This window comes from Glandiceps talaboti, chromosome 6, assembly GCF_964340395.1.
Source record: "Glandiceps talaboti chromosome 6, keGlaTala1.1, whole genome shotgun sequence".
In the NCBI taxonomy this organism is placed as follows: domain Eukaryota; kingdom Metazoa; phylum Hemichordata; class Enteropneusta; family Spengelidae; genus Glandiceps; species Glandiceps talaboti.
The window spans coordinates 3,058,082-3,071,219 of record NC_135554.1 but is presented as its reverse complement, the minus strand read 5'-3'; the positions used below and the strand labels follow the sequence as shown (position 1 = coordinate 3,071,219).

At 30.9% G+C, this 13,138-nt stretch overlaps 1 protein-coding gene across 1 annotated transcript in view; it reads right to left on the bottom strand.

Moving 5' to 3' along the window:
• Window positions 1-3,721, bottom strand: part of LOC144436380 (zinc finger protein GLIS3-like) — a 111,763-nt gene extending 108,042 nt beyond the window's left edge. Inside the window, exons 1-2 of the mRNA XM_078125173.1 lie at window positions 3,591-3,721; window positions 2,106-2,466 (exon numbers count right to left, since the gene is read on the bottom strand). Coding sequence (XP_077981299.1) covers window positions 2,106-2,433 — 328 coding nt within the window. The 5' untranslated portion in view covers window positions 2,434-2,466; window positions 3,591-3,721. The remainder of the gene's footprint in view (window positions 1-2,105; window positions 2,467-3,590) is intronic.
• Between the last annotated feature and the right edge of the window lie 9,417 nt (window positions 3,722-13,138).

The window sequence follows — 13,138 nt, the reverse complement described above, 5'->3', positions numbered from 1 at the left end:
TTCTTGTTTATGTAACACATCTTATGTGTATATTTCTTACTACAAACATGTCAGTAAGGGTCATGGTCAAAGATGTAGGTCACATTTCTAGGTTCAGAGGTCACACTTAAAGTGAACAAACACTCAAACAAAGATGCTTCAAAAGGAGACTTTGTTGATTTTTTACCAGTCACTAGTTTGTCTAAAACTCGATATAACCCTTCCACAGTCACTAGTTTGTCTAAAACTCTATATAACCCTTCCACAGTCACTAGTTTGTCTAAAACTATATAACCCTTCCACAGTTAACAGTTTGTCTAAAACTCTATATAACCCTTCCACAGTCACTAGTTTGTCTAAAACTCTATATAACCCTTCCACAGTCACTAGTTTGTCTAAAACTCGATATAACCCTTCCACAGTCACTAGTTTGTCTAAAACTCTATATAACCCTTCCACAGTCACTAGTTTGTCTAAAACTCTATATAACCCTTCCACAGTCACTAGTTTGTCTAAAACTCTATATAACCCTTCCACAGTCAACAGTTTGTCTAAAACTCCACATAATCATGACGAAGTACTTTCAAAAAGTGGTCTATGATGAGTCAATAATTTAACAAAAAGTTTCATCAACAGGAATTGTCGAATGTTGCAATATATTTAACTGTATAAACATTGAACTCTTAGCTACTGCACACCAGGTTGGGTTATCTGCCACATCTGCCACAGTATTTTAATATTCATGTGTAGTACAGTATTTTAATATTCATGTGTAGTACAGTATTTTAATATTCATGTGTAGTACAGTATTTTAATATTCATGTGTAGTACAGTATTTTAATATTCATGTGTAGTACAGTATTTTAATATTCATGTGTAGTACAGCATTTTAATATACATATGTAGTACAGTATTTTAATATTCATGTGTAGTACAGTATTTTAATATTCATGTGTAGTACAGTATTTTAATATTCATGTGTAGTACAGTATTTTAATATTCATGTGTAGTACAGTATTTTAATATTCATGTGTAGTAGTATTTTAATATTCATGTGTAGTACAGTATTTTAATATTCATGTGTAGTACAGTATTTTAATATTCATTTGTAGTACAGTATTTTAATATTCATGTGTAGTACAGTATTTTAATATTCATATTTAGTACAGTATTTTAATTAAAGTCAATTCATGTGTAGTACAGTACTTTAATATTCATATTTAGTACAGTATTTTAATATTCATGTGTAGTACAGTATTTTAATATTCATGTGTAGTACAGTATTTTAATTAAAGTCAATTCATTTGTAGTACAGTATTTTAATTAACGTCAATTCATTTGTAGTACATTATTTTAATTAAAGTCAATTCATTTGTAGTACATTATTTTAATTAAAGTCAATTCATTTGTAGTACAGTATTTTAATTAAAGTCAATTCATTTGTAGTACATTATTTTAATTAAAGTCAATTCATTTGTAGTACAGTATTTTAATTAAAGTCAATTCATTTGTAGTACAGTATTTTAATTAAAGTCAATTCATTTGTAGTACATTATTTTAATTAACGTCAATTCATTTGTAGTACAGTATTTTAATTAATCAAAGTCAAATAATAAACTGTTTTTGATCATACACTTCCTTCTTACTTTCTTTATGAAAAGCTTAGTGCAACTTACAATATCTATATGAATACTGTGTTTGAGAGCTGCTTCAGATCAGTCATTTAGTACAATATAACATGATGTGATAGCATCTATTTTGTGATACACTAACTAATAACTTGAAACCAAGATCTACGCTGTGATATTTCAAAACAATGGAGCATTGATTTTTAAAGAGTCACTTTCTCTTTATTAAACAAGGATATATTGTGGTAACTCATTCACCCAGAGACAGTGTCAGAGACAGTGTCCTTGTACTGGCTGAGGTGAAATAATCATACTTAATGCATGTCTTACTGACAAATTTAAATTTGATAAATGTAGAAATTTGCCACAGATGCAATGAAATTCAGCACACTGTGATGAACTTTACAAAATTGATATGCAATGAAGTGTAATGAAATCCAATCCTAAATGATGCCGTTTGACATCTAACATAATTTGTATAAGATGGAAAGTTCTTACCTTTTTTATTGTCTGTATGGCCATTTTCTGAGTAACTTTGTTGTTCTCGTTTCAAATCATGATGAAGGGACGGAATTGAGTATGACTTCTGGTCAGGTCTGCCATGATTGACAATTTGTCTGACTGATGACAGTTTGGGTAATTGTACGGACTGATTTAATTGTGCATTTTGCAAGCCATTGTGTTGAACTGCATGAAGGCCTGGTATGGGAGTCGTTGCATTAGACGGTGGTCCTGGTGTTTCACTTTGCACCCGTATTGGTGGGATGGACCGACCATTTTGGCCAACTGGTTGACCATTACAATTATTTGTTTGCTGGTGACTCATACTGTCCACACAGTTCACATTTGTCTTGCACCCCTTAAGGAAAGTAAAAACAAGAGAGTGGTAAATAGACAGTTAGTTTCAAGCCAAGACCTTATTGTCTGTCAAGTCTGTTGGCGACTGCGTCCCTTTGTGTCTCGAGCCATTCACTTGACGTCATATAACTGTTGTATTATCTGGTAAGACGATGGATAAGTATTGCTACTTGCGATAAGACTTTACAGGCGTATTTACATGACAAGTTTGAGTCGGGTCGATAGAGGGGTATATACATACAAGTCACGACATTCGATCCTCAAGGAAGGAGTGTAGTTGGTTACGTCAATGTAAACTGAGCCGAATTTCCCATACCGTCATATGACTACATCTAGAGTATGCTTATCGTTGAAATTCTTCCACGTCAAATAGCAATGAGGTGCAGTAAAGCGATCGTCTAACACTTGTTACTCAGGCTCGTGGGTAACTTTGTAAAAAAATCTCACGACCTCAGCTGGCGAACACCCGGTTTCGCTCACACAGGGAGACTGTGAACTAGCAGTGTTGGCTGAAATAAGATATACTAAATATACACACACAGCACATTGACATGCACGTATGTACCACACTAAACTCAGTTTAAGTTGGGTCCATAACAAACTACACATTGACCGTTTGCATAAAATTTTACGGAGTTTCTCTAGTTGTGTCAACACAATTCCCGCGTACTGGTGATCGATACAAGTACCACTGCTTTCTATAATACATGTACTCGATGTACAATGCCAGTAATGTACAATCCCAAAATACTATGCCCAACTAAAGACGATGCTGCACCGGTTCCCGAGTAGCCATCTTGGTTTCCACCTGACGGAAATGGAAGATTATGTCGACCGAAGCAAGTGATTTCCAGTATTGCAAAGATTTTGGTGTTGCCTAGTTTCAGTACGACGACGTGTTGTTTGAATAGTACAATTAGTGTGGCTATGAGGAGTGTGAATGACCAATACCGTCCTACGATGGCCGGCGGGTACACGGTCCGGAAGGGGAGATCCCTGTATTACTACAGCACACACGGTGTACAGCGTACGATGCAACGCTGCCCGCTAGTACTAGTAGTAGTACTACATACGCTTTCGTAAGTGACTGTCAAATTACGGCAAAATAATGCTTGACGCACTTACCTTCTGTTACGACAACACACTTCCATACAGTGTGTACATCTTGTCACAGTAAAGCGAAATAACAACGCTGTCGTCGATCAATATTCCGGCTTAATTTGACACTACTGCTTTTAACGATTGTACTTTCGCATGTTGTGGAAATCTGGGTAACTTTGGAGGGATTCGCAGGGGGTCCCTAATTAGTCACTGATTTGGAAACCGAGTCATTGCCCTGTTGTTAGGATGGTCGGTTTCAAGATACCCTTTGTTGACTCGCCTGAACGTCGCTTCGTTACCGATATTCAATGGTTTGTAATTTGCCTACATTAGCCCGTTGACCCCCTTTTCACACTGCAAAAGTTAGAAAGTTTGGGTTCGCTAGGTTTGCTACATGGCATGGGCGCTCGACAGAACACACCAAAGAGCAAGTAGACTCGTAGAGAGCGGGTCACCCATAGTTGTTTCGGTCGTTCTCAATGCGTGACGAGACATATCGTTTTGTTCATCTGACTAGCTTATCTGTTTATAACTGTCACAGCGACAATATTTAGATAAAGGATGACACGGCTCATACCGAACAAGCCACAGACACGGTTGTTGATGTTTGTTGATGTATGTATTGGTCACTACTACACTCATCATTACGCCCAAAGAAAATCGCCTAAGTTTACTATTTCCCTGTTGCTGTTGACATTCGGCAAAACAGGGGAATTTGTACACAAATCGTTGAAATTGATCGCACTTTGGGCTGGTATGGTTTTTTACAGATGTTTTCCGTCATTTCTATTCAAATAGCAGCTTTACATTGTCTGCAATTATTGTTTTCCATTTTCGATATTTATATACTTTATACTATAATATAGACAACTTACTGAATACTATATAGACAACTTACTGAATACTATATAGACTACTTACTGAATACTATATAGACAACTTACTGAATACTATATAGACTACTTACTGAATGCTATATAGACTACTTACTGAATACTATATAGACAACTCACTGAATACTATATAGACAACTTACTGAATACTATATAGACTATTTACTGAATACTATATAGACTACTTACTGAATACTATATAGACTACTTACTGAATACTATATAGACAACTTACTGAATACTATATAGACAACTTACTGAATACTATATAGACTACTTACTGAATACTATATAGACAACTTACTGAATACTATATAGACTACTTACTGAATACTATATAGACTACTTACTGAATACTATATAGACAACTTACTGAATACTATATAGACTACTTACTGAATACTATATAGACTACTTACTGAATACTATATAGACTACTTACTGAATACTATATAGACATCTCACTGAATACCATATAGACTACTTACTGAATACTATATAGACAACTCACTGAATACTATATAGACTACTTACTGAATACTATATAGACTACTTACTGAATACTATATAGACAACTTACTGAATACTATATAGACAACTCACTGAATACCATATAGACAACTCACTGAATACTATATAGACAACTCACTGAATACTATATAGACAACTTACTGAATACCATATAGACAACTCACTGAATACCATATAGACTACTTACTGAATACTATATTGACTACTTACTGAATACTATATAGACTACTCACTGAATACTATATAGACAACTCACTGAATACTATATAGACAACTTACTGAATACCATATAGACAACTCACTGAATACTATATAGACTACTTACTGAATACTATATTGACTACTTACTGAATACTATATAGACAACTCACTGAATACTATATAGACTACTTACTGAATACTATATAGACTACTTACTGAATACCATATAGACTACTTACTGAATACTATATAGACAACTCACTGAATACTATATAGACAACTCACTGAATACTATATAGACTACTTACTGAATACCATATAGACAACTCACTGAATACCATATAGACTACTTACTGAATACTATATAGACTACTTACTGAATACTATATAGACAACTCACTGAATACCATATAGACTACTTACTGAATACTATATAGACTACTTACTGAATACTATATAGACAACTTACTGAATACTATATAGACTACTTACTGAATACTATATAGACTACTTACTGAATACTATATAGACAACTTACTGAATACTATATAGACTACTTACTGAATACTATATAGACAACTCACTGAATACCATATAGACTACTTACTGAATACTATATAGACTACTTACTGAATACTATATAGACAACTTACTGAATACTATATAGACAACTTACTGAATACTATATAGACTACTTACTGAATGCTATATAGACTACTTACTGAAAGCTATATAGACAACTCACTGAATACTATATAGACTACTTACTGAATACTATATAGACTACTTACTGAATACTATATAGACAACTTACTGAATACTATATAGACTATTTACTGAATACTATATAGACAACTTACTGAATACTATATAGACAACTTACTGAATACTATATAGACTACTTACTGAATACTATATAGACAACTTACTGAATACTATATAGACTACTTACTGAATACTATATAGACTACTTACTGAATACTATATAGACAACTTACTGAATACTATATAGACTACTTACTGAATACTATATAGACTACTTACTGAATACTATATAGACTACTTACTGAATACTATATAGACAACTCACTGAATACCATATAGACTACTTACTGAATACTATATAGACAACTCACTGAATACTATATAGACTACTTACTGAATACCATATAGACTACTTACTGAATACTATATAGACAACTTACTGAATACTATATAGACAACTCACTGAATACCATATAGACAACTCACTGAATACTATATAGACAACTCACTGAATACTATATAGACAACTTACTGAATACCATATAGACAACTCACTGAATACCATATAGACTACTTACTGAATACTATATTGACTACTTACTGAATACTATATAGACTACTCACTGAATACTATATAGACAACTCACTGAATACTATATAGACAACTTACTGAATACCATATAGACAACTCACTGAATACTATATAGACTACTTACTGAATACTATATTGACTACTTACTGAATACTATATAGACAACTCACTGAATACTATATAGACTACTTACTGAATACTATATAGACTACTTACTGAATACCATATAGACTACTTACTGAATACTATATAGACAACTCACTGAATACTATATAGACAACTCACTGAATACTATATAGACTACTTACTGAATACCATATAGACAACTCACTGAATACCATATAGACTACTTACTGAATACTATATAGACTACTTACTGAATACTATATAGACAACTCACTGAATACCATATAGACTACTTACTGAATACTATATAGACTACTTACTGAATACTATATAGACAACTTACTGAATACTATATAGACTACTTACTGAATACTATATAGACTACTTACTGAATACTATATAGACAACTTACTGAATACTATATAGACTACTTACTGAATACTATATAGACAACTCACTGAATACCATATAGACTACTTACTGAATACTATATAGACTACTTACTGAATACTATATAGACAACTCACTGAATACCATATAGACTACTTACTGAATACTATATAGACAACTCACTGAATACCATATAGACTACTTACTGAATACTATATAGACAACTCACTGAATACCATATAGACTACTTACTGAATACTATATAGACAACTCACTGAATACCATATAGACTACTTACTGAATACTATATAGACTACTTACTGAATACTATATAGAAAACTTACTGAATACTATATAGACAACTTACTGAATACTATATAGACTACTTACTGAATACCATATAGACAACTCACTGAATACCATATAGACTACTTACTGAATACCATATAGACTACTTACTGAATACTATATAGACTACTTACTGAATACCATATAGACTACTTACTGAATACTATATAGACTACTTACTGAATACTATATAGACTACTTACTGAATACCATATAGACAACTCACTGAATACTATATAGACTACTTACTGAATACCATATAGACTACTTACTGAATACTATATAGACTACTTACTGAATACTATATAGAAAACTTACTGAATACTATATAGACAACTTACTGAATACTATATAGACTACTTACTGAATACTATATAGACAACTCACTGAATACCATATAGACTACTTACTGAATACTATATAGACAACTTACTGAATACCATATAGACTACTTACTGAATACTATATAGACAACTCACTGAATACCATATAGACTACTTACTGAATACTATATAGACTACTTACTGAATACTATATAGAAAACTTACTGAATACTATATAGACAACTTACTGAATACTATATAGACTACTTACTGAATACTATATAGGCAACTTACTGAATACTATATAGACTACTTACTGAATATAGACTACTTACTGAATACTATATAGACTACTTACTGAATGCTATATAGACTACTTACTGAATACTATATAGACAACTTACTGAATACTATATAGACTACTTACTGAATACTATATAGACTACTTACTGAATACTATATAGACTACTCACTGAATACTATATAGACAACTTACTGAATACTATATAGACTACTTACTGACTATTATATAGACTACTTACTGAATACTATATAGACTACTTACTGAATACTATATAGACAACTTACTGAATACTATATAGACAACTTACTGAATACTATATAGACAACTTACTGAATACTATATAGACTACTTATTGAATACTATATAGACTACTTACTGAATGCTATATAGACTACTTACTGAATGCTATATAGACTACTTACTGAATACTATATAGACCACTTACTGAATGCTATATAGAGTACTTACTGAATACTATATAGACAACTTACTGAATACTATATAGACAACTTACTGAATACTATATAGACTACTTACTGAATACTATATAGACAACTTACTGAATACTATATAGACTACTTACTGAATACTATATAGACAACTTACTGAATACTATATAGACTACTTACTGAATACTATATAGACTACTTACTGAATACTATATAGACTACTTACTGAATACTATATAGACAACTTACTGAATACTATATAGACAACTTACTGAATACTATATAGACAACTTACTGAATACTATATAGTCTATTTACTGAATACCATATAGACTACTTACTGAATACTATATAGACTACTTACTGAATACTATATAGACTACTTACTGAATACTATATAGACTACTTACTGAATGCTATATTGACTAGTTACTGACTATTATATAGACTACTTACTGAATAATATATAGACTACTTACTGAATGCTATATTGACTATTTACTGACTATTATATAGACTACTTACTGAATACTATATAGACAACTTACTGAATGCTATATTGACTAGTTACTGACTACTATATAGACTACTTACTGATTACTATATAGACTACTTACTGAATACTATATAGACTACTTACTGAATACTATATAGACTACTCACTGAATACTATATAGACAACTCACTGAATACTATATAGACAACTTACTGAATACTATATAGACTACTCACTGAATACTATATAGACTACTCACTGAATACTATATAGACTACTCACTGAATACTATATAGACTACTCACTGAATACTATATAGACTACTAACTTAATACTATATAGACTACTTACTGAATAATATATAGACTACTTACTGAATACTATATAGTCTATTTACTGAATACCATATAGACTACTTACTGAATACTATATAGACTACTTACTGAATACTATATAGACTACTTACTGAATAATATATAGACTACTTACTGAATTCTATATTGACTAGTTACTGACTATTATATAGACTACTTACTGAATACTATATAGACTACTTACTGAATGCTATATAGACTACTTACTGAATACTATATAGACAACTTACTGAATACTATATAGACTACTTACTGAATACTATATAGACAACTTACTGAATACTATATAGACTACTTACTGAATACTATATAGACAACTTACTGAATACTATATAGACAACTTACTGAATACTATATAGACTACTTACTGAATACTATATAGACTACTTACTGAATACTATATAGACAACTTACTGAATACTATATAGACAACTTACTGAATACTATATAGACAACTTACTGAATACTATATAGTCTATTTACTGAATACCATATAGACTACTTACTGAATACTATATAGACTACTTACTGAATACTATATAGACTACTTACTGAATAATATATAGACTACTTACTGAATTCTATATTGACTAGTTACTGACTATTATATAGACTACTTACTGAATACTATATAGACTACTTACTGAATGCTATATTGACTAGTTACTGACTATTATATAGACTACTTACTGAATGCTATATTGACTAGTTACTGACTATTATATAGACTACTTACTGAATAATATATAGACTACTTACTGAATGCTATATTGACTAGTTACTGACTATTATATAGACTACTTACTGAATACTATATAGACAACTTACTGAATGCTATATTGACTAGTTACTGACTACTATATAGACTACTTACTGATTACTATATAGACTACTTACTGAATACTATATAGACTACTTACTGAATACTATATAGACTACTCACTGAATACTATATAGACAACTTACTGAATACTATATAGACAACTTACTGAATACTATATAGACTACTCACTGAATACTATATAGACTACTCACTGAATACTATATAGACTACTCACTGAATACTATATAGACTACTCACTGAATACTATATAGACTACTCACTGAATACTATATAGACTACTCACTGAATACTATATAGACTACTAACTTAATACTATATAGACTACTTACTGAATAATATATAGACTACTTACTGAATACTATATAGACTACTTACTGAATACTATATAGACTACTTACTGAATAATATATAGACCACTTACTGAATAATATATAGACTACTAACTTAATACTATATAGACTACTTACTGAATAATATATAGACCACTTACTGAATACTATATAGACTACTTACTGAATACTTTATAGACTACTTACTCAATACTATATAGACTACTTACTGAATACTATATAGACAACTTACTGAATACTATATAGACTACTTACTGAATACTATATAGACTACTCACTCAATACTATATAGACTACTTACTGACTATTATATAGACTACTTACTGAATGCTATATAGACTTCTTACTGAATACTATATAGACTACTTACTGAATACTATATAGACTACTTACTGAATACTATATAGACAACTTACTGAATACTATATAGACTATTTACTGAATACCATATAGACTACTTACTGAATACTATATAGACAACTTACTGAATACTATATAGACTACTTACTGAATACCATATAGACTACTTACTGAATACTATACAGACAACTTACTGAATACTATATAGACTACTTACTGAATGCTATATTGACTAGTTACTGAATACTATATAGACAACTTACTGAATACTATATAGACTACTTACTGAATACTATATAGACAACTTACTGAATACTATATAGACTACTTACTGAATACTATATAGACTACTTACTGAATACTATATAGACTACTTACTGAATGCTATATTGACTACTTACTGAATACTATATAGACTACTTACTGAATAATATATAGACTACTTACTGAATGCTATATTGACTAGTTACTGACTATTATATAGACTACTTACTGAATGCTATATAGACTACTTACTGAATACTATATAGACTACTCACTGAATACTATATAGACTACTTACTGAATACTATATAGACAACTTACTGAATACTATATAGACAACTTACTGAATACTATATAGACTACTTACTGAATACTATATAGACAACTTACTGAATACTATATAGACAACTTACTGAATACTATATAGACAACTTACTGAATATTATATAGACTACTTACTGAATACTATATAGACTACTTACTGAATACTATATAGACTACTTACTGAATACTATATAGACAACTTATTGAATACTATATAGACAACTTACTGAATACTATATAGTCTATTTACTGAATACCATATAGACTACTTACTGAATACTATATAGACTACTTACTGAATAATATATAGACTACTTACTGAATTCTATATTGACTAGTTACTGACTATTATATAGACTACTTACTGAATACTATATAGACTACTTACTGAATGCTATATTGACTAGTTACTGACTATTATATAGACTACTTACTGAATACTATATAGACTACTTACTGAATACTATATAGACCACTTACTGAATACTATATAGACCACTTACTGAATAATATATAGACTACTTACTGAATACTATATAGACTACTTACTGAATACTATATAGACAACTTACTGAATACTATATAGACTACTTACTGAATACTATATAGACTACTTACTGAATGCTATATTGACTAGTTACTGAATGCTATATAGACTAGTTACTGACTATTATATAGACTAGTTACTGACTATTATATAGACTACTTACTGAATACTATATAGACTACTTACTGAATGCTATATAGACTACTTACTGAATGCTATATAGACTACTTACTGAATGCTATATAGACTACTTACTGAATGCTATATAGACTACTTACTGAATACCATATAGACTAGTTACTCAATACTGTAAAGACTATTTACTGAATACTATATAGACTATTTACTGAATACTATATAGACTAGTTACTGACTATTATATAGACTACTTACTGAATAATATATAGACTACTTACTGAATGCTATATTGACTAGTTACTCAATACTATAAAGACTAATATATAGACTACTTACTCTACTATATAGGCTAGTTGCAGAGGCTCCATGATGCGCCACCAATCTTGAACAATCTTCATTTTAACTCATTAAAATCTCCCATCACTTTTTAATAACTATGTTATCTTTCTATCGCATTATCCCTGATTTATCACTAAGACAACAGTTGTTCCCTGTTTAACTTTGATGAGAATGGTTTTACTCATCCTGTAGACTTACCTAAGGGGTAACCCATTTGATTGGGGGGGGGGGGCTGAAGACTTACCTAAGGGGGGGGGCGCTAGAGAATTTGATTTTGACCCAAGAACATTTGTTTCAACCATCATGACGGCAAATTGTTTTCCGAGACAGGGTTTTTGTTGAAATATATGCTTTAAGTTTGACTATTGTCATCGCATTGTGTAGGATATTACTGACAACCGTGGTCCAGTGGTCAATCAACATTTTTTAATACTTTGATGGTTGTACACATATATACATAGTTTACATACATGCATACATACATACATGCATCCATCCATCCACATGCATGCACACGCACACACACAGATAGAGAGAGAGAGAGAGAGAGAGAGAGAGAGAGAGAGAGAGAGAGAGAGAGAGAGAGAGAGAGAGAGAGAGAGAGAGAGAGAGAG